This window comes from Aquarana catesbeiana, linkage group LG12 (assembly GCF_042186555.1).
Source record: "Aquarana catesbeiana isolate 2022-GZ linkage group LG12, ASM4218655v1, whole genome shotgun sequence".
Lineage (NCBI taxonomy): Eukaryota > Metazoa > Chordata > Amphibia > Anura > Ranidae > Aquarana > Aquarana catesbeiana.
The window spans coordinates 116,477,685-116,500,145 of NC_133335.1; the positions used below are offsets into that span (position 1 = coordinate 116,477,685).

The window sequence follows — 22,461 nt, forward strand, 5'->3', positions numbered from 1 at the left end:
GGAGGAAAAATTCACAAAAAGATGGAAAGTTCCAGCAGTTGACACTGCGATTTCCAATGTGAATAAAAGTTTAACTTGTTCAGTGGACAATGCGTATATGCTTAAAGATCCAACAGATAAGAAGTTGGAAGGTCTGTTAAAATCCTCTTTTTACTTAGCAGGGACCGTAAATCAGCCTGCAATTGCAGCTATAGGCATCTGTTAATCCTTAACCACTTCAGCCCTGGTAGGATTTACCCCCTTCCTGACCAGAGCACTTTTTACAATTTGGCACTGCGACGCTTTAACTGCTAATTGCGCGGTCATGCAATGCTGTACCCAAACGAAATTTGCATCCTTTTTTCCCCACAAATAGAGCTTTCTTTTGATGGTATTTGATCACCTCTGCGTTTTTTTTTTTTTTTGCGCTATAAACGGAAAAAGACCGAAAATTTTGAAAAAACATGATATTTTCTACTTTTTGTAGATCCAATAAACTCAATTTTAGTCATACATTTAGGCCAAAATGTATTTGGCCACATGTCTTTTGTAAAAAAAAATGTCAATAAGCGTATATTTATTGGTTTGCGCAAAAGTTATAGCGTCTACAAACTAGGGTACATTTTCTGGAATTTACACAGCTTTTAGTTTATGGCTGCCTATATAATTTCTTGAGGTGCTAAAATGGCAGGGCAGTACAACCCCCCCCCAAATGACCCCATTTTGGAAAGTAGACACCCCAAGGAAACTCCTGAGAGGCATGTTGAGCCCATTAAATATTACATTTTTTTGTCCCAAGTGATTGAATAATGATAAAAAAAAAATTTACAAAAAGTTGTCACTAAATGATTTATTGCTCACACAGGCCATGGGCATATGTGGAATTGCACCCCAAAATACATTATGCTGATTCTCCTGAGTACGGGGATACCACATGACTTTTTGGGAGCCTAGCGGCGTACGGGGCCCTGAAAACCAAGCACCGCCTTCAGTATTTCTAAGGGCGTACATTTTTGATTTCACTCCTCACTACCTATCACAGTTTTGAAGGCCATAAAATGCCCAGATGGCACAACCCCCCCCCCCCCCCCCCAAATAACCCCATTTTGGAAAGTAGACACCCCAAGCTATTTGCTGAGAGGCATGGTGAGTATTTTGCAGCTCTCATTTGTTTTTGAAAATGTATTTTTTTTTCTTTTTTCAATTTTCAAAACTTTGTGACAAAAAGTGAGGTCTGCAAAATACTCACTATACCTCTCAGCAAATAGCTTGGGGTGTCTACTTTCCAAAATGGGGTCATTTGGGGGGGTTTGTGCCACCTGGGCATTCCATGGGCTCCAAAACTGTGATAGGCCGTGAAGAGTGAAATTGAAAATTTACACCCTTAGAAAGCCTGAAGGCGGTGCTTGGTTTTCAGGCTCCCAAAAAGTCTCACATGTGGTATCTCCGTACTCAGGAGAAGCAACAGAATGTATTTTGGGGTGTAATTTCACATATTCCCATGGCATGTTTGAGCAATATATCATTTAGTGACAACTTTGTGCAAAAAAAAAAAATTGTCTTTTTCCCGCAACTTGTGTCACAATATAAAATATTCCATGGACTCAACATGCCTCTCAGCAAATAGCTTGGGGTGTCTACTTTCCAAAATGGGGTCATTTGGGGGGGTTTTGAACTGTCCTGGCATTTTATGCACAACATTTAGAAGCTTATGTCACACAAAGCCCTTTCTGACACTTTTTGTTTACATGAAAACATTTTTTTTTTTTGCAAGAAAATTACTTTGAATCCCCAAACATTATATATTTTTTAAAGCAAATGCCCTACAGAATAAAATGGTGGGAGTTTCAGGTTTTTTTTTTTTTTTTTACACAGTATTTGCGCAGCGATTTTTTTCAAGCGCATTTTTTGGGGAAAAAACACACTTTTTTAAATTTTAATGCACTAAAACACATTATATTGCCCAAATGTTTGATGAAATAAAAAAGATGATCTTAGGCCGAGTACATGGATACCAAACACCGCTTTAAAATTGCGCACAAACGTGCAGTGCTGACAAACTGAATACATTTTTAAAAGCCTTTAAAAGCCTTTACAAGTTACCACTTTAGACTTACAGAGGAGGTCTACTGCTAAAATTACTGCCCTCGATCTGACCTTCGGGGTGATACCTGACATGCATGGTGCAATTACTGTTTACATTTGACTCCAGACCCATGCTTGCGTTCGCCTTTGCGCGAGAGCAGGGGGGGACAGGGGTGCTTTCTTTTTTTTTTTTTTTTTTTTTAAACTGTTCCTTTAATTTTTTTTTTTAATCATTTTTATTATCTCAGGGAATGTAAATATCCCCTATGATGGGTAGGTAGTAGGTAGTGACAGGTACTCTTTTTTTTTTTTTTTTTTTTTGAAAAAATTGGGGTCTATTAGACCCTAGATCTCTCCTCTGCCCTCAAAGCATCTGACCACACCAAGATCGGTGTGATAAAATAAATGCTTTCCCAATTTCCCAATGGCGCTGTTTACATCCGGCGAAATCTAAGTCATAAAATGCTCGTAGCTTCCGGTTTCTTAGGCCATAGAGATGTTTGGAGCCATTCTGGTCTCTGATCAGCTCTATGGTCAGCTGGCCGAATCACCGGCTGCATTCTCAGGTTCCCTGTTGGGACAGGAGAGCCAGAGAAAAACATGGAAGACGGTGGGGGGGGGGGTCATTCCCTCCCACTGCTTGTAAAAGCAGTCTAGAGGCTAATTAGCCACTAGGATTGCTTTTAGATGAAAGCCTACCGCTGGCTGAAAAGACGATAACAAGATGATACCTAAACCTGCAGGCATCATTCTGGTATAACCACTCAAAGTCCAGCAACATACCAGTACGTTGCTGGTCCTTGTTGGGCATATATTGTAAACTTTTTTTCATGCAGCCTGTGGGCTGAACAAAAAAGAGATTGATCGGTGGTTATGCCCACCATTAGAATACCTCCCTTCATCCACCCACTTCTAATGATGGGCATACATGCACCGTTTATATATGCCGAAGCATGGGGGCATCTGCCCCAAAAGGTAGGAGCAAATCGCTCTTCCGCCCCTGCTCCCCCCATGCTTCGGCATATATGCTCTTTTTTTTTTTAACTGTGGTGGAGAAATCACCACCTACAGCGCTGGAGTCACGGCTTTATGTATCGTGGGAGCAAACGCTGTTGCTGTCAAGATAGATAAATCTGCGCTGCAACTGAATGGCGTACCTGCTAAGCAAATGATGGTTAACAATAAAACAAAGTAACGTTACAGTATAACAGTAAGACTTACCATACCTGCAAAGCAAATACAAAAAAAACATAGTAAAAAATAAAACCTTTTTTAGCGCAACCTGTGCCTAAAATATATATATGCTGAAGCATGGGGACATCCGCTGGCAAAAGGTAGGAGCAAATCGTTCCTCCGCCCCTGCTGCCCCCATGCTTCGGCATATATGCTCTTTTTTTTTTTTTAACTGTGGTGGTGAAATCACCTCCAACAGCGCTGGAGTCATGGCTTTATGTATTGTGGGAGCAAGCGCTGTTGCTGTCAAGATAAATAAATCCGCTCTGCAGCTGAATGGCATACCTGAAAACAAAAAAATGGTTAACAATAAAACACAGTAAACAGTAAAGTATAAAAAAAATTGCATAACTATAAAGCAAACATGATAAAACATAATAACAATAAAACATTGCAGAATAGAATACAGTAAAAAAGAGCAGAACAATAGAGAGAGAACAATAAAACAACAACTATTTTTGTTTTTTTTTATTTTATATATTTTTTTGTTACGCTTTTTTTTTTGTAACTGTAACTTTTTTAACTGTAACCGGTTCCAGATTCGGGTCTCTCAAAATGCGATGGCATCTTGGGAGACCCTGTGAATGTGTGCCTAGTCTGTGCAGTGCTGCACCCTACGCTAATACTCAACTAGTGTATGGTAGCGTTCAAAACATTGACCAATGCAAAGACCAGGATTGTCAGGACAGGAGGGACAATAATAGCGGGTGTCATGCCTATATCCGCGCTTGCTGCAGGCACGACATCTTTTTGGGGGGGCTCGTTGGGTAGGGATACTCGGGAGGACATAAAGAAAATGCCTCTCATGCAGCCGGCTTACTGCATTTGGTTGGGGAAGTGAGGTGGAGCACCGTCTGGAAATAGAAGGGCTCTGACAATCTCTTCCTGGAATTTAAGGAAGGATCCAGTCCGTCCTGAAGCTCTGTATAGCACATAAGCGTTCAGCAAAGCCAATTGAAATAAATAAACAGACAGTTTCTTGTACCAGCGTCTGGCCTTACGGGCAATTAGGTACAGCGCCAACAACTGGTCGTTGAGGTCCACCCCTCTAATATTTTGGTTATATTCGTGAACACAGAGGGGTTTCTCCACAACACCAGTCGCCGTAGTAATTTGGACCGTCGTGTGTGCATAAAGGGAGGTAAGAACGAAAACATTCTTATTATCCCTCCACTTCATAGCGAGCAAATTATTACATTGCAAGCAGGCTCTCTCCCCCAGCCTAAGACGGAAATCTACAAGCCGCTGGGGAAAGCCCCGGCGATTAGGTCGCACGGTGCCACATGCTCCAATCTGCTGATAAAACAAGTGACTAAAAAGTGGCACGCTCGTGTAATAATTGTCCACATATAAGTGGTACCCCTTTCTGAATAAGGGTGACACCAAGTCCCACACAATCTTGCCAGCGCTTCCTATGTAGTCAGGGCAGTTTGTCAGCTCTACGTGGCTATCTTTTCCCTCGTAAACCATAAAACTACATGTATAGCCTGTGGCCCTGTCACAGAGCTTATACATCTTGACCCCGTATCTGGCACGCTTGATGGGAAGGTACTGTTTGAATGACAAGCGCCCAATAAACTTAATCAGGGACTCATCAATGCAGACAACTTGATGGGGAGTAAACAAGTCTGCAAAACATTGGTTGAAGTGGTTTACGAGGGGGCGAATTTTGTAGAGCCGTTCGTATCCAGGGTCTCCACGAGGATGACAGAGTTCATTGTCATTGAAGTGCATGAACCGCAAGATCTGCTCATATTGTGCCCTGGTCATGGAGGCAGAGAACAAGTTCATATGGTAAATTGGGTCAGTGGACCAATATGACCGCAACTCACTCTTTTTAGTTATGCCCATGTTGAGGGAAACGCCCAGAAAGAGCTTAAATTTGGAAACCGTAATTGGTCTCCAATCTCTGGTAAGGGAGGACAGGGGAATAGTGGCGATGTGTTGACCAGTGTACAAATTGCTTTGGTCCACAATAGATCTATAGAGATGTTTGGTGAAAAACAGCGAATAAAAATTAAGTGACGTAAAATCAACTGTTTCCACCTGAATGCCGGGTTAGCCAGTGAATGGGGGAAGTACGGGTGCTGCAGAAATTTTGGGTTCCCAATTAGGATTGGCGAATGCAGCAGGAAGGGCACTATGGGCACGATGGGCCTGTGTTCGTCTTCTTGGTGGCAGCGGGACACTACTTATGCTTGCCACCTCACCAGCTTGAACTGCACTTATAGGACTCGCCACGTCACCACGTGATACTGCAGTGCTGGATTGACTACGACCAGGGTGTACTAGGCCGCTGATGCTTGCCAGTTCACCAGAAGGAATAGCGGCGCTAGTACTGCTCTGCTCCATATGAGGGACCTGCGGTTCTTGCACATCGACAGAAGAAGATTGGGGTCTGGTACGCCTGACCTTGGCAGGGACCACAACTCCGTCATCAGAGCTATCTGTCATGGAGCCACTGTCCTCTACAGCCTGAGCCTGAATCTGACAGATGAGTGACTTCCTCTTCACTATTTGTCATGCTCAGAAACGTCATCCTCTTCACTAGTGTACCTTCTATTTGCCATTTTGGGCTCTAAATTTAGTGGTACACTAGTGAGACTCACAGATAAAAAAAAGCTCCTGACTGTTAGCGACTGTATCAAAACGCTACCAAAAAAACTGTTAGCGATCGCAGGGATCAGGCCTGACTCTGCGAACGCTGCAGTTATGTGTGTTTAGTGTTTTGTAAGTGACAGTGATCGATCGATACTGCACTTGGGTGGGCTGGGCTGGGCGGAGGGGCTAAACGCAGGTGCTAGCCGGTATCTGGGCTGATCCCGCTAACACTGCGTTTTTGGGAACCCTAAACTGCTGGGGACGCTAGTATAGATCTGATCGGATCAGATATTGATCCATTCAGATACTATACCACTAAGGGAGGTGTATGCTGCATGCGTGGGTGTTAGCGGTACTGGCACTAACCTGATGCTGCCTGTGGCGACGTAGACCCTATCTGACCCTAAAACTTACCTTATATTACCGCGGGCCGATCAGGGGGTTAAACCTTTATTAGGTAATAAACGGCGGGTGCCCTGAAACTATAAAAAAACAAACTAACTAACCAGCGTCACCCGTAACAGTTATACAGTGATCTCTGGTGAAAGGGTTAACTAGGGGGCAATCAGGGGGTTAAAACCTTTACTATAAAACACTGACAGCGAACCTAAATACTTACCTCCCTAACTAGTGTCACCTGTGACACTAATACAGCGATCAGAAAACAGATCGCTTAGTGACACTGGCGACGGGGGGTGATCAAGGGGTTAAAACTTTTTTAGGTGGGGTTAGGGGGGGTACCCTAGACCTAAAGGGGCCTAATACTAACTGCCCTACCATTTATAACTGTCACAAAATGACACCAATGCAATAGTCAGAAAAAAAAAAACTGCTAATGGTGTCACTGTGACAGGCGGTACAGGGGGATGATCGGGGGGTGTAGAGTGTTCTACTATTAGTGTAATGTTGTGCAGACTTGCTTAGATGTCTTCTCGCCTTAGCCCTGGAACGAAAAGACCGACACGAGGAGAGATGACATCACTTCCTCTGCCGCTGTTTACATTACAGCAGCAGAGGAAGATTGTCATTCATTGGGAGCGATCGCGAGGGGGTGGCCACGAATGAGTGGCCTCCCCCTCAGCAAGGATCGCTCCCCTAACGATGCCGCCCGCCTCGGGCTCCAGGGGGGCACGACGCGCCCCCGCCCGTGGGAGGCAAATCATGTACCAGGTACGTGATTTTGGCTGCCCTTGCCATTCTGCCGCAGTATATCTGGGCGGTCGGCAAGTGGTTAAAGGACCAGTTCACAGATGCTCTTAACGAGCTCCCTGCACAACAGGCCCGGGAGTTGGCCAAACTACCAAAAGAATTATGCTTTGCCATAGATGCTATGAAGAATTCTATTCATCAGGCCTTCTCGCCTTGCGCTTGTACTAGTACACATGTGAAGGACCCTTTGGTTAAAGGGTTGGTCAGCTCAAGTGCCTTGCAAGAACCTTTTAACTAGTTTTCCCTTTTAATGGAGAATGACTATTTGATATATAAATATATCCAAACAATTTCTAGCAGAAAGAGTACTCTTTTGCTAGTAAAAAGAAAATATAAACGTCCTTCATTTAAACGCACTTTTTTTCCCGTGCCAGGTGCATCCACCTCTAGGCAGGGGAGACGGCCTCCACCGTCAGACTCTAGAGGAAGACCTCAAGGGTCAAACCCAGACACAAAGGAAGACCTGGGGCCGCAAGTCTGCAAAGCAGAATACCAAGGCCTTGTCATGAAGAGGCATCTCCCCTCACCAAAGTGGGGGGAAGACTTCTGAGGTACTCAGAAGCCTGGCAAAGGCAAATTCAGGACAAATGGACTCTCTCCACAGTCTCTCTAGGATAGAAGCTAGAGTTTCGAGAGTTTCCACCGTCTCGTTTTCTGAGATCAAACTTTCCCAAGGATACAGGGAAAAAGCAATCCCTGTTGCAAGCATTAGACCGATTATTGGCTCAAGGGGTGAAAATACAGATTCCCATATAAGAGCAAGGTTTGGGGTTTTACTGAAACCTGTTTACGGTACCAAAGCCAAATGGGGCTATCAGACCAATTCTAGATCTACGGAATCCAAATCAGTTCCTGAAGATCCGCTCCTTTCGCATGGAGTCAATCAAGTCAGTCGTTTCCATCCTACAAAAGGAGGAGAACTTCTGGCATCCATCGACATCAGAGATGCATATCTGCATGTCCCTATATTTCCTCTTCACCAGAGGTTTCTGCGGTTCGAAGTAGAACAAAAGCACTTTCCGTTTGCTTGCTACAGCACCCCGGGTATTCACAAGAGTACTAGCCCCATCTCTAGCCAGGTTAAGGGCACAGGGCATAACTGTCTTGGCTTACTTAGACGATCTATTGTTAATAGACCAGTCGGTGGCTCACTTGAAGCAAGATGTAGCCATTACAAGCAGTTACCTGGAGAGTCTGGGTTGGATTCTCAACTTGAAGAAATCCTCCTTAACCTCCCTGGCCGTATGATTATTTCGGATTTTAGGTGCTGAAAACGGTACAATTATTTTGTATGGAAATTTGGCGTTTTATATTGTAGGCCTGTAATTCTTAACAATAACACACTTAAATCTGTCCACCAAGAGTCTAGTAGATATCCCAGGTATGATGAAGGTTGAAACACAAAAACATAAATTATAATATAATAAATATAAATAATTAAAAATAATAATAAAATAAATTTCCCCACTATTCACTATCGCTTAATTCTGCAAGTGTTCTAATTTACTATCGCTGTTTTCTAGCTGGTCTAAAGCCACTTTTGACGTAGAGGGACACTTTTTGGTTGCTATCTATAATCTCCAGTTTCCAGGCAGAAAGAACAGTATATATAATATAAAACTGCATGCAGGGCATTGGACAAAGCACTGGGGACAAAAGGGATGTGAAATAATTTCATACAGTACTGTAATCTGTAAAATTACAGTACTGTATGTGTTATGATTTTTACTTTTTTTTTTTTGCATTTGCCGCCAGGCTTCGGCCCCCCGTGCGTCGCGATGCTCGCAGGGAACGGAGCCTGGCACAGAGAGGCTTCGGAGGAGGACAGAGCCCGCAGACAGCGGGGGGACATCGCAGGATCCTGGGGACAAGGTAAGTAACACTGAACCAGGATCCTGCAATGTAATCCTGAGTGTGGCTCGTGGTTACCGCTAATGGTGCTGAAATTTAACCCCGAGCCACACTCGGGAATACCGTCAGGGAGGTTAAAGCCACTAAAAAGGCTGGAGTATCTGGGCCTGATCATAGACACAGCCCAGGATAGGGTGTTCTTGCCTCCCACAAGGATCAGCTCCATACAAGAGCTGGTTCGGATGGTCAGGTTAAAGAGAAATCCCTCAATTGCCTTTGCATGAGGTTGTTAGGAAAGATGGTAGCTTCATTCAAAGCAGTTCCCTATGCCCAATTCCATTCGAGACTGTTTCAAAACAGTATCCTGTCTGCTTAGAACAAGACGATACAGGCTTTGGATTTACCAATGCGGCTGTCCCCAAGAGTGTCCCAAAGCCTCAGTTGGTTACTAAATCGGAACCTGCTGAAGGGGAAGTCCTTCAGACTGATTATCTGGAAAGTAGTAACGACAGATGCCAGCCTTTCAGGCTGGGGAGCAGTGCTAGAGATGACGACTGTCCAGGGACAGTGGTCAAGAACCGAAAGAGCCTTGCCCATCAACATCCTAGAGATTCAGGCAGTGTATCTGGCTCTGAGAACCTGGACCTCCAGGTTAAAGAATTGTCCTGTCAGGATCCAATCCGACAATGCCACGGCTGTGGCATATATCAATCACCAAGGGGGCACCAAAAGTCTCTCAGCTCAGAGAGAGGTGAACCAGATTCTAACTTGGGCAGAAAAGAATGTCCCATGCCTATCGGCAGTTTTCATTCCAGGAGTAGAGAATTGGCAGGGGGGCTACTTAAGTCGCCAGCAGTTATTCCCAGTGGAATGGTCTCTTCATCCTGAGATTTTTCAGGCTGTTTGCCAAAGATGGGGAACTCCGAACGTAGACCTTCTAGCGTCCAGGTTCAAAACGAAGCTAGTCAACTTTGTGTCCAAGACAAGGGACCCACTCGCATACGGAACAGATGCGTTGGTGACCCCATGGGATCAGTTCTCACTGATCTATTCATTTCCCCTGATTCAGTTGCTGCCTCAACAACTTTGCAGGATCAGACTGGAAAGAAAGTCGGTAATACTGGTGGCACCAGCATGGTCCAGAAGGTCATGGTACGCAGAGATCGTAAAGATGGCAGTGGAGGATCCATGGCTCCTCCCACTAAGGCCAGACCTGCTATCACGGGGCGGATATTCCATCCTACTTTACGAATGCTAAATTTAAAGGCCTGGCTATGGAGACCCACATTCTGAAGAAACATGGGCTTTCCAGGTCAGTTATCTCTACTTTGATTAATACTAGGAAGCCAGCTTCTAGAGCTATATATTAGTCTGGAAAGCTTATGTTTCCTGGTGTGAATCCAAGGGTTGGCACCCTCTGAGCTATATTATAGACCGAATTCTTGCCTTTCTACAATTAGGTGTAGAGATGAAGTTGGCTCTGAGTACTATTAAGGGCCAAGTCTCAGCCTTATCAATTTTATTTCAAACCGCTTGCTACACATTCTTTAGTCCGGGGTTTCATGCAAGGAGTGGTGCGGATTAATCTGCCAGTTAAATCACCCTTAAGCCCTTGGAACTTGAATTTAGTTTTGTCGGTGTTAAAAAAACAGCCATTTGAACCGATACAGCATATTCCTTTAGTCCTTTTGACAAGGAAGCTGGTATTTTCGGTTGCTATATCCTCAGCAAGGAGGGTTTCAGAATTGGCTGCTCTTTCCTGTAAAGAGCCATATTTGGTTATTTATGAAGACCTCGTCCAGGATTTTTGCCAAAAGTGGTTTCAGGCTTTCATCTGAATGAGGATATTGTCCTGCCATTGTTTTTCCCAAAACCATGTTCCAGGGAAGAAAAGTCAATACATTGACTTGATGTGGTGAGAGCAGTGAAAATCTATTTAAAGAAAACTGCTCAAATTCGTAAGACTGATGTCTTATTTATTCTGCCAGAGGGTCCTAAAAAATGACAGGCAGTGTCAAAATCCACTGTCGCTAAGTGGATTTGACAAGTTATAATTCAAACTTATGATTTAAAGGGAAAGATTCCCCCTTTTCAAGTTAAGGCGCACTCTACCAGAGCGGTTGGTGCTTCTTGGGCAGTGCATCATCAGGGCTCCATGTCTCAGATCTGCAAGGTCGTGACTTGGTCTTAAGTACATACATTTACAAAATTTTATCAAGTGGATGTAAGATGGAATGAGGATATCGCCTTCGGGCGCAGTGTGCTGCAGGCAGCAGTATATAAAGTCCTCAGGTCTGGGGGGTTGCCCTACGGGTTGTGTCTCCCTCCCCTCAAGTAGCATTGCTATGGGATGTCCCACTAAGTAAATACTTGAGCCTCTGTGCCCCATGATGTACGATAAAAAAATATGATTTCTAAAACAGCTTACCTGTAAAATCCTTTTCTTGGAGTACATCATAGGACACAGAGCTCCTGCCCCTCTGTTTTATGGGGTGAGAGTATATTGCTTGGCTACAAAAACTGAGGTACTCCTGGAAGGAGGAGGGGTTATATAGGGGGAGTAAACTTCCTGTATTGGTTAGGCCCATAACCCACTAAGTAAATACTTGCGCCTCTGTGTCCTATGATGTACTCCAAGAAAAGGATTTTACAGGTAAGCTGTTTTAAAAATCCTATTTTTCGTGCTTTTTCTAAAACGTATTGCTCACTATTGATCTATGTCTCTGTACCTCAGCTGCCTCATACATTATTCAGGATATCACATATGATCCAAGAGGAATACCAGACCATTCACCTTTACTAGTTTACCTAAACGTCACACAACTCTACCTAAGGCTCCGTGGAAGCTCAATGCTTTCTGGTTGTACCTCACCCCCTCTCATTCTGCTATTAAGGCCCAAATAGTCGTATTTTGGTACACTCATTCCGCACACCGGAATTTACTTTACCTTTCAGCGGGTTGTGTTCATATCTGAATTTACAAATCTTAAAAAGGTGACTAACTCCCAAAAAGAAATGGCTGCACAGAGTCGATTGGAGACGGACTTTATTGCTAATCAATCTGACTTCACTAGAGAGGCATGGATTTCTGCCTAGGAAGCTATGGTCTGTATTAACACTTCAGCTGCAGATATATAAAGGTTCTTTAGTAAACTGGCATTTTACGAGGAGAGGGAGCAGATTGGTCGCCTTTTAGCCAAGATTGTTCAATCTCATCGGGCCTCCTTGTCCATAAGTGCCCTACGCACAAGGAATGGGACCGTGGTCAATTCTCCAGGTCAAATTATGAATAAACTAGTAGAGTTCTTTTCAAGTTTATATCAGTCTAAACAACAGTACTCTATGGATGCTTTAAACATTTTTTTGCAAGGGGTGGACCTGCCCTGCTTGTCAGATACTCCAATGCTTTTTGGACTCCCCGTTAACGTTGAAAGAATTACAGATGACGGCTAGTTTGTTAATGAACTCCAAGGCACCAGGGGATGATTGCTTTCCCATGAAAATATATAAGCGGTACGGGTAAGATGTCCTCCTTTATTCACTTAGTGTTTGATGCTGCTAGATGACAACATTGCCATTGTCCATGACTAAAGCAAATCTATTATTTTTTTTTTTTTAACAACAAGGTTGGTCTTTATTGAAAAAGAATGACATACACAATAGAGTCAATCAGAACAGTGAGTGGCCACAAAATAATGTACACATGGCTTACAGGAAAAAAGCAAATCTATTATTATTGAAACCTGGTAAAGACCTAATGGACCGAGGTTCTTATAGGCCTATATCCCAGTTGCAAAAAGATATAAGCATTTTGGCAAAGGTATTATCTCTGAGGTTGAATACTGTTATTACAACCATTATTCACTCAGGCCAGTCAGTATTTATACGTTAAAAATCCACAGCAATTAATTTACACAGGCTATTTCTCAACCTTCAGTCTAATGCGGATAATATGGGGACAGGGCCTTGCTGTCATTTGATGCCCATAAGGTCTTCGACAGCATTGAGTGGCGTTACTTATGGGACACTGTGATGGGAGTCACTTTGGGCGGGGGGCCCGTGGAACCCAGAATCCCCTGGGTAGGTTGGGAAACCCTTGTTTCAGCTCCCCATGCATCTCCTATATCTAAGTCACCCTGTGTCTCTAATAGGGGCACAGGGTGACCGATACATCCAGTCTGATCTGAACTAATCGGACTCACTGTACAAACCACACTGGAATGTTGTGTGTGTGTATATATAGATATATTGTATATTGTCTCATTTTGTTGTGTCCTTTGCTAGGTCATTTGGGGTGTTGTATTCCATTGTTCTATTGTGTCTTTCTGCCTTGAGAGAAAAGTATATTAAGGGATGTATGTCTATGTGGAAAGGGGGGGGGGGATCCTCCAGCAGCCCCTCCCTGCTGATAAGACTGTTTACTGAGTACACCTGACCTGTGTGTCTATTGTTATTAGACAGTTAACCCCACCCTGAATGCAAAGGGAGGGGGAGGGGTTGTCCCTGAGTGTTACCTCTCTGTACGATGTTTCAATAAACAGTTCATGTTCCAGCTTGCAGCCAAACGAGTCCTGCCTTGTTCCTGGTTGTAATCTATATTCAGACTGGAGGAAGTGGTATATGACAAAAGCACTCAAGCGGAGCGTGGGATGTTTTGTTAGAGATACCATGGAGAAGTTTGGCTTTAAAGCAAAATTCTTATCCTGGGTCCGCCTGCTATATAGTTGTCCCCAAGCGGCAATAAGAGTAGCAGGACAACTTTCACCTAGTTTTTCCTTAGGTAGGGGTACTCAGCAGGGGTGTCTGTTGTCGCCTCTCCTATTTGCTATAGCCATTGAGCCTCTAGCGGCTATGATCCACTCTAATCCAGTTATTCGTGGCTTTCAATATGGGGATATACAAGATAGGATCGTGCTAAACGCTGGTAATACTATGTTTCTTTTGGGAGACATCAGTGTATCCTTACGGGAAGCCATGTCAGTTATTACTAACTGAAGGAATCGATGCAATAATATACAATCTAATATATCCTATATAACTATTGCGTACATGTATTCATTTGTCTAGTCCCTATAATTGCTAATATATAAGAGTCTGATAAGCACAATGATATAACAAACACATCTGCTTAGTAAGTAATCAAATCTTATTTATTTCCCAAGGAATTAGGAAACTAACATAAAAGTATTAAAAAGGTATTACAATGTTACATAGCTTACTATCAGAACACAATACCAAAATATACTCATCACATCCTTGGCTGGTCTCGCGCTGTTGAAAGAGAGAGCTCTGTGTCGCATGGAGTTTAGGCCCAAACCAGCACCCAGAGCAAGGCCTCAAGATGGCTGGGCCATGAGGCTTGCAAAGACCAGCATCAGCAGAGAGACAGAAAATGCCTGTGTGTGCTCATTTCATTCAAACATACATACCCACTCGTAGCCACCCACATTTGCCTTCCATCCAATAGATATCGCCAAGAGGTAATCCTTCAAATGTCTGCCCATTCTTCAGGAAGCATGATGTATTCTCCACTAGGGGCAGCGTCTCTGTCAGCCTTGGGCTGTCTTAGCTAGCTCTTATTCTCTTTGAAGCCTGTAATCACACATATCACAGCAGGTGGGCTTGAGCCAAGCCATTCTTCTTCTGATTTACAAAGCTTTGATGTGTTTCATTCCAACTGAGTCTACCTGGCTATGTCAACCAGGAAGTGAAATACTAGAAGTAAGATATTAAACCATGTTGCTATCCAACACTAACTTTGGGAAATACTCTGGCCTTCTCATAAATTGGACAAAATCTGCCATGATACTTTTAGATGCAGACCTGGGTGGCTCCAACACAGCCCTTCAAATTCTCACAACTTTAAGTCCCTACGTAGAGGGTTCTTTACTGTAAGAGCGGCAAGGATGTGGAATTCCCTTCCACAGGCGGTGGTCTCAGCGGGGAGCATTGATAGCTTCAAGAAACTATTAGATAAGCACCTGAATGACCACAACATACAGGGATATACAATGCAATACTGACACATAATCACACACATAGGTTGGACTTGATGGACTTGTGTCTTTTTTCAACCTCACCTACTATGTAACTATGTATATATATCACGCCGCAGCCTCTGGACTATATTTTTTTGAATTTGTCACCTCTGCTTACCCATATGCGGGACAAAGTTAAAATATGGACTAGACTTAGGCTCTCTGTGGTAGGGAGGATTAACCTTTTAAAAATGATCTTCATGCCACAGCTCCTCTACTACATCCTACACAATTCATCTATGGTTATTCCTCTTAAGATGTTTCGAGTTTTTAACTCCATCTTTCGCTCACTCATATGGCATCCTAAACCCCCAAGAATTAAACTTGAACAACTTCAAAGACCGAAAGAGAGTGGTGGCCTAGCATTGCCTATAAGCTATATTATTTAGCAGCCCAGTTAAAACACATTTCTAGAGCCATGTCCCAGGCCAATGAAGGTTTTAGTGCAGCCAATCTTATACTGCATCATGTGACAGGGGTGATAGATGTCGCTATGGGATTGGAAGGTTTAATATATATAGAAAGTCCGGTTAACTTTTCCCCACGTGCAGAAGGTCTGGAAGCAAGACAAATGCAGGAGGTGGTGGGTTTTACTAAGTATAGTCCGATATGGGGTAACGCATATGACAATTTGAAATCGTTGCAATATGGAGTCAAGTGACAACATTATGGTAACACACAGTCGTCCCGCATCTTTGAAAATGGCAAATTGTGCTCTTTCCCAACTTTGCAATGAAAATTTCAGCTTCCACAAAATATGTATTTTTATTTACAGTTACAACAGGCTGTTAGAGCGCAAACTGGTGCTGATAATTGGGTGCAATCATTTGACACCTATCTTAAATTATATGGCCAAGGTAGAACTCTACAAGATTGTAGAAATCTACAATCTCGATGCTACTATATGCTGTTGATTATTTTTTTGAAGGAATTGCCTTCGCGAACGGAGGCTAGATGGGAGCATGATGTGGGGACATTTGAAGAGGAGCAATGGGAGAAAGCATTACAGGCTATACAGATGTGTTCTCTCAATGCTACACAGAGACTATCAGTTGTACATCTTTCTTAGGGCCCACCTACGCCAGTGAGGCTTTTTAAAATGAGAGTGAGAGAGGATTCCATATGTGCCAGGGAGCAGGGGGGTTTAAAATTCAGCTACTATGGTGATGCCCTAAGTTCTATCTCTACTGGACTGGGGAAAAGTGCTAGATACCCTTAATAGGGTATTCCAAGTCACTAATAGACGGGATCCCAAACCTAGGGGGGGTATACTACGCCTAGAAAGGTACATATTCCAACACAGAGGGTGCCCACATAAATATCAAGCGGTTTGGTCATCTTGGCTTGATGTGAATGTGGTTACAGTAGGGAGCAAAAGAAAACAGAGATTGGTCTTTTCATACAGGCTTTTGTGACGATAATGGGATATAGGAATGTCATACATGTATGGATGTACCTTTTTTGGAACAAATATCTGGTGTATGTTTGCTATATCTTTTTAATTAAAGAAATTCATTGAGTTACAAAGATTCAGTGTTAGAGGAGCCTGCAGACAATTTTTCTCCCCCCACACTTTTACACTTGAAGTGGAAGCTTCATGCAACTGCTGCCATTTGCAAATTGTACTTCTTGATTCTCCTCTGTCTCAGTAGGCCACTTTGGGTACAAATTGACCTGCTAAGTCTAAGCCCTGTTCATGAATAAATAATGGGAAATCTATAATGCTTAGATCACTACAGAAAAGCTTTATTCTATCTATTGGAAAAAGTCCTCTAAAAAGTGTTTTTTTTTCTTAGTTGATCCTCCAGTCTCAGTCTTAAACATCTCAGTGCACCACTTAAAGACTTTCCGTCATTCAAAGATTCTGCAGATATAAAGTTTAAGATGCTTCTGAAGGCTCTTTACAGCCCTGCAACCAGTTGTTGCTGCAATTTTAGTATGCCCTGGATCACACTGGTTGTTTTAATCTGTGCCCTGTGCAGAAGTGCGTTTACTGGTACAAGGATGCCAGGAGTTGCGTGCGTCTCTGTGCCGGTAGTTCCGTAACTATCCACTGGGATGCAGTGACTGTTTGGACACAGCCAATGGGACATGCACCCACACACGTGTCCAATTGAGAGCAGCAGCTGTGTCCCAGTAGACAGCAATGTGACTGCCAGCACAAGGATTTATGCAACACTTGTGCCCCTGTGCTGGTATAGCTCAGCCCTGCACGGGGCACAGATTAAAATTCCCCGTGTGAACAAGACTTATGTCAAACAGCAGTTAACTGAACTATGACAGTAAGCAAACAACTAAAAGAGTCCTGTATTATTAGACCATGCGTTAAGGGAGAAGTTACAGCAATTATCTTCCCTGCTGTTTTGTGAGGATGTCCTAAAACATGTCACATAAGTTCCCATAATGTCCCTAATCTTCATTCACATGCACAGAATTTTGTAGCATCTCCGCATTAAAATCAAATTTTTTTTAATCCTTTCAAGCAACATTTTTGTTATAAAATTGACTGACTGAGAATTTTCATATATATGTTCATATAAATATTTGTACTAACATCATTCCTTTAAAAATCTACTAGTGTATGGTTAACTTCAGGTAGTCGTTTTCTACTGAAATACTGAGCTGTGTAGGGAAGATCAAGGCCAGATACAAAGTACCTTAATGTTTTATAGAATGGCTTTATTTTTTTTACATTGCTTGTATATTGGAGGCCTCTCAGATTGGCATCACCATAATCACATAATCTTTTCCCTTTTGCATAGTTGGCTCTTTTTTTTGTATTTTTCACCTAATCAGTCTACTTAAAATGTTAAGTCTTTTATCCATGATGCTTTGTGAATGTCTTGCAGCTGGGGTTATGTGCATCCGAGGTTGCTTAGCGTTCCTGAGTTATGTCATCATGCAGCTGAAATCTGGGTCAATCTAACAATTTTCAGAAGGAACCTCCTGCTTTTTAAGGCTGAAAATCCAGGGAAGGTAAGAAGTATGTTTTTAGCGTTTTCATGAACATGCTGGAGCACAGTACTGGATTGACTAGATTAATGTCAAATTTAGGATGTAGTGTGCACATTTTGACAAATATGATAAGTCAGTTCACCAGCCTCTCCTCCAAGGCATTTTTAAAATATTTATATATATATATATATATATATATACATATATATATATATATATATATATATATATACATATACATATACATACATACAGTGCTCAGCATCAGAAAACCTTTACTTTCCTTTCAGAATCAATATTTTATATGGGACATTATACTACAAAATTCTCCAACAAATGCGGACCATTGATTGCAACAAAGATTTGTTAATTTGCACACACAAAGTATTTTTCCTAACAAATTCATTCAAGACCATGTTGCAAAAATAAATACACCCCAATAAAAGTCTTAGGAGCAAAGCTAAATTTTTGACAAAATCCTAATTACCAAGAATTCGGTAATTATTCATTAAACAGGTGTTCAGCAGACAGCTGATTATAAAAGTGGGTTACTTAACAAAGAAAACCCCTTCCCATTTCATATGGCTGTCATGTAATGAGCTAAACAAATTTTCTATAAAATAGTTCTGTCAAAATTTTGGATATTGTTCTTTTGTACATGGAAGAGAAATGTCACAAGGCCTGAGAGAAAATAATTTCTTGACACAAAAAAGGTGAAGGCTACAATAAGATCAGCAAAGCTTTACTCATCAGTCAGAATACTGTAGCAAAAGTGATGCAAACATTTAACAAAGACGGAACTGCAATCATCTCACAAAGATGTCCAGGCCATCCACAGAAGTTAACTCCTCGACAGGTGTGCCTTCTGATGTGAAGGGTTGAAAAAAATCGCCATGCAAGTTCACTGCAGTTAGCTAAAGAAATGGGAAGCCAAACTGGGGTGATTGTTTTTCTTGAAACAATACGGTGTACACTGCAGAGGAATGGCATGCATGCGTGTCGCCCACGAAGGAAGCCTCTCCTAAAGCCCATGCATACAAAAACCCTGCCTAGAATTTGCCAGGGTCCATGCTGAAAAAGAAGAAGACTGCAGGGACTATGTGCTTGGAATGATGAGACCAAGATAAATGTTTTTGGAACTAATGGCTTTAAAACTGTATGGTGTCACAAAGGTGAGAAGTACAAGGAAAAATGAATGGTACCTACTGTGAAATATGGTGGTGGCAATGTCCTTCTGTGGGGCTGCATGAGTGCTGCTGGTGTCGGGGAGCTGCATTTCATTGATGGTATCTTGAATTTACAGATGGTACTGCTCTATATTGAAAGACAAGATGCTACCATCACTCCGTGCCCTTGGTCGTTGTGCACTTTTCCAACATGACAATGATCCAAAACACACATCTAAGGCCAATGTTACATTTCTGAAGAAGAACAGGGTGAAAGTGATTCAGTGGCCAAGTATGTCTCCTGATCTGAACCCAATCGAACACCTATGGGGAATTCTGAAGAGACATACTCTCCTTCCAGCATCCAGGCTCTTATAGAGGTCATTCTTGAAGAATGGAGTAAGATAGATGTTGCAATATGTCGCCAACTTGGTCATTCCATTCCACTTGGTTCTGTCCTTATAAAACATAGAGGTCATACAAAATACTAGATGTAGTAGTTTTTGTTGTGGGGTGAAGATTTTGTAATCTTAGTTTGATATCATTAACCTTTAATGTAATGAGCTAAACAAATGTTCTATATAACTGTTTGTCAAAATTTTGGGAGTTGTTCTTGTGTTCATTGAGAAATTGATTAAAATCTTACTTTTCAAAAGGGTGTGCTCATTTATGCTGAGCACTGTGTATGTGTATATGTCACGCCCAGTCCTGCCATTGGCCTGTGCTATGTTCATCATAGGAGCCAAGCCAAGGGGCGGGACTGCGAGAGGAGCAGAGTACACAGGACATCCGGCTCTGTCTATCTCGGCAGCGGTAATTTTAAACGATCATACTGCAGTGAGACTGGGCAAGGCTGCAAATGACACTGGGCAAGGCTGCAGATGGACAATGATCATTCTGCAATGATGGACAAGGCTGCAGGTGGACACTGATCATTCTGCAATGATGAAGAAGGCTGCAGATGGACACAGATCATTCTGCAATGGTGGACAAGGCTGCAGATGGGCTCTGATCATTCTGCAACGATGGACAAGGCTGTAGATGGACACTGATAAGGCTGCATTGATGGACATTTAAATGAAAGTTTTTTTCCTTAAAATTCCCTCCTAAACTTGGGGTGCGTGTTATACGCCGATAAATATGGTAATTTTATTATCTTTTCATGTGACAACACTGAAGAAATGACACTTTGCTACAATGTAAAGTAGTGAGCGTACAGCTTGTATAACAGTGTAAATTTTCTGTCCCCACAAAATAACGCAACACACAGCCATTAATGTCTAAACCGCTGGCAACAAAAGTGAGTACACCCCTAAGTAAAAATGTTCAAATTGGACCCAATTAGCCATTTTTCCTTCCCGGTGTCATGTGACTCGTTAGTGTTACAAGGTCTCGGGTGTGAATGGGGAGCAGGTGTGTTAAATTTGGTGTTGTCGCTCTCACGCTCTCATACGGTCACTGGAAGTTCATCATGGCACGCAAACAACTCACTGAAGATCTGAAAAAAAGAATTGTTGCTCTTCATAAAGATGACCTAGGCTATAAGAAGGTTGCCAAGACCCTGGAACTGAGCTGCAGCACGGTGGCCAAGACCATACAGTGGTTTAACAGGACAGGTTCCACTCAGAACAGGCCTCGCCATGGTCAACCAAAGAAGTTGAGTGCACGTGCTCAGCGTTCTATCCAGAGGTTGCCTTTGGGAAATAGACCGTATGAGTGCTGCCAGCATTGCTACACAAGTTGAAGGGGTGGGGGGTCAGCCTGTCAATGCTCAAAACATACGCCGCACAGTGCATCAATTTGGTCTGCATGGCTGTCGTCCCAGAAGGAACCCTCTTCTAAAGCTGATGCACAAGATAGTCCGCAAAAAATTTGCTGAAGACAAGCAGACTAAGGACATGGATTACTGGAACCATGTCGTGTGGTCTGATCAGTCCAAGATGAACTTATTTAGTTCAGATGGTGTCAATGTGTGTGGCAGCAACCAAGTGAGAAGTACAAAGACAAGTGTGTCTTGCCTACAATCCATATGAATTTCCATAGGAGACGCTTTAAATTTTTTTTTTACGGTTACCAGGTTAGAGTTACAGAGGAGGCCTAGCGCTAGAATTATTGCTCTCGCTCTGATGATCGCGGCGATACCTCACATGTGTGATTTGAACACCGTTTACATATGCGGGCGTGACTTCCGTATGCGTTTTCTTCACTACACGAGCTCGCGGGGACAGGGGCGCTTTAAATTTTTTTTTTAAATTATTTATTTTACTTATTTTTATACTTATAAATTGTGTTTAAAAAAAAAATTTTTTTTTTTTTTTTTTTTACTTTTATTGCTGTCACAAGGAATGTAAACATCCCTTGTGACAGTAATAGGTGGTGACAGGTACTCTTTATGGAGGGATCGGGGGCTAAAAGACCCCCGATCCCTCCTTTGCACTTCAAAGTTTTCAGATCGTCGAAAACGGCGATTCTGAATACTGTGTATTTTTTTTAATTCGGCGCCATTGGCAGCCGAGTAAACGGGAAGTGACGTCATGACGTCGCTTCCGCGTTTACAATTAGAAGGCTGGAACAAAGCCATTCATGGCTTTGTTCCAGCCCGCCCCCAGCCACCGGAGGCATCCGATTGGACACCGGGCCTCCCGATCGCACGGGAGGCCCGGTAAGAGCGGCGGGAGGGGGGGCGTCCCCTCCCGCTCCTCCGGTATAACAGCCGAGCGGCTTTTAGCCGCATCGGTTGTTATACACGGATAGCCAATCGCCGACTCGAAACAACGGTACCGGAATGATGCCTGCAGCTGCGGGCATCATCCCGGTATAACCCCAGAAAGACGAGTATGCAGATCTGCGTAAGGTCGGCGGGAAGCGGTTAATGGTTGTGTGTTTAGTCATTTTGAGGGGACAGCAAATTTACACTGTTATACAAGCTGTACACTTACTGCTTTACATTGTAGCAAAGTTTCATTTCTTCAGTGTTGTCACATGAAAAGATTATAATAAAATATTTACAAAAATGTGAGGTGTGTACTCACTTTTGTGGAATACTATGTATAGCGATTATCTGCTCTTTTTGTAATAGAAAGGGCTAGTTTTAGTTTTTTTAACCCCATGATGACTGGTGATAAAAAAAAAAGCATGCTGCTGCTACTAGACGTCTTAGGCCTGGTTCACACCTACGCCTTTTTTGGTCTTTTTGCAGAAACGCACTACAGTTCATTCAACATGGCATCCTATGGGACATGTTCACATCTATGCTTTTTTTCAGCCACTGCGTATTTGGAAAGGACTTTTTTCAATGCAAAACGGTGCTTTTTCTTTTTTTTTTTTTTTTTTTTTTTTTTTTT

The 22,461-nt window shown here is 42.7% G+C and overlaps 1 protein-coding gene across 2 annotated transcripts in view; it reads left to right on the forward strand.

Moving 5' to 3' along the window:
• The window catches only part of RETREG3 (reticulophagy regulator family member 3), a 947,700-nt gene that overhangs the window by 384,922 nt on the left and 540,317 nt on the right, over positions 1–22,461 (forward strand). For both annotated transcript variants that reach the window (XM_073608287.1, XM_073608289.1), the window contains one exon: positions 17,846–17,972. In XM_073608287.1, coding sequence (XP_073464388.1) covers positions 17,846–17,972 — 127 coding nt within the window. The remainder of the gene's footprint in view (positions 1–17,845; positions 17,973–22,461) is intronic.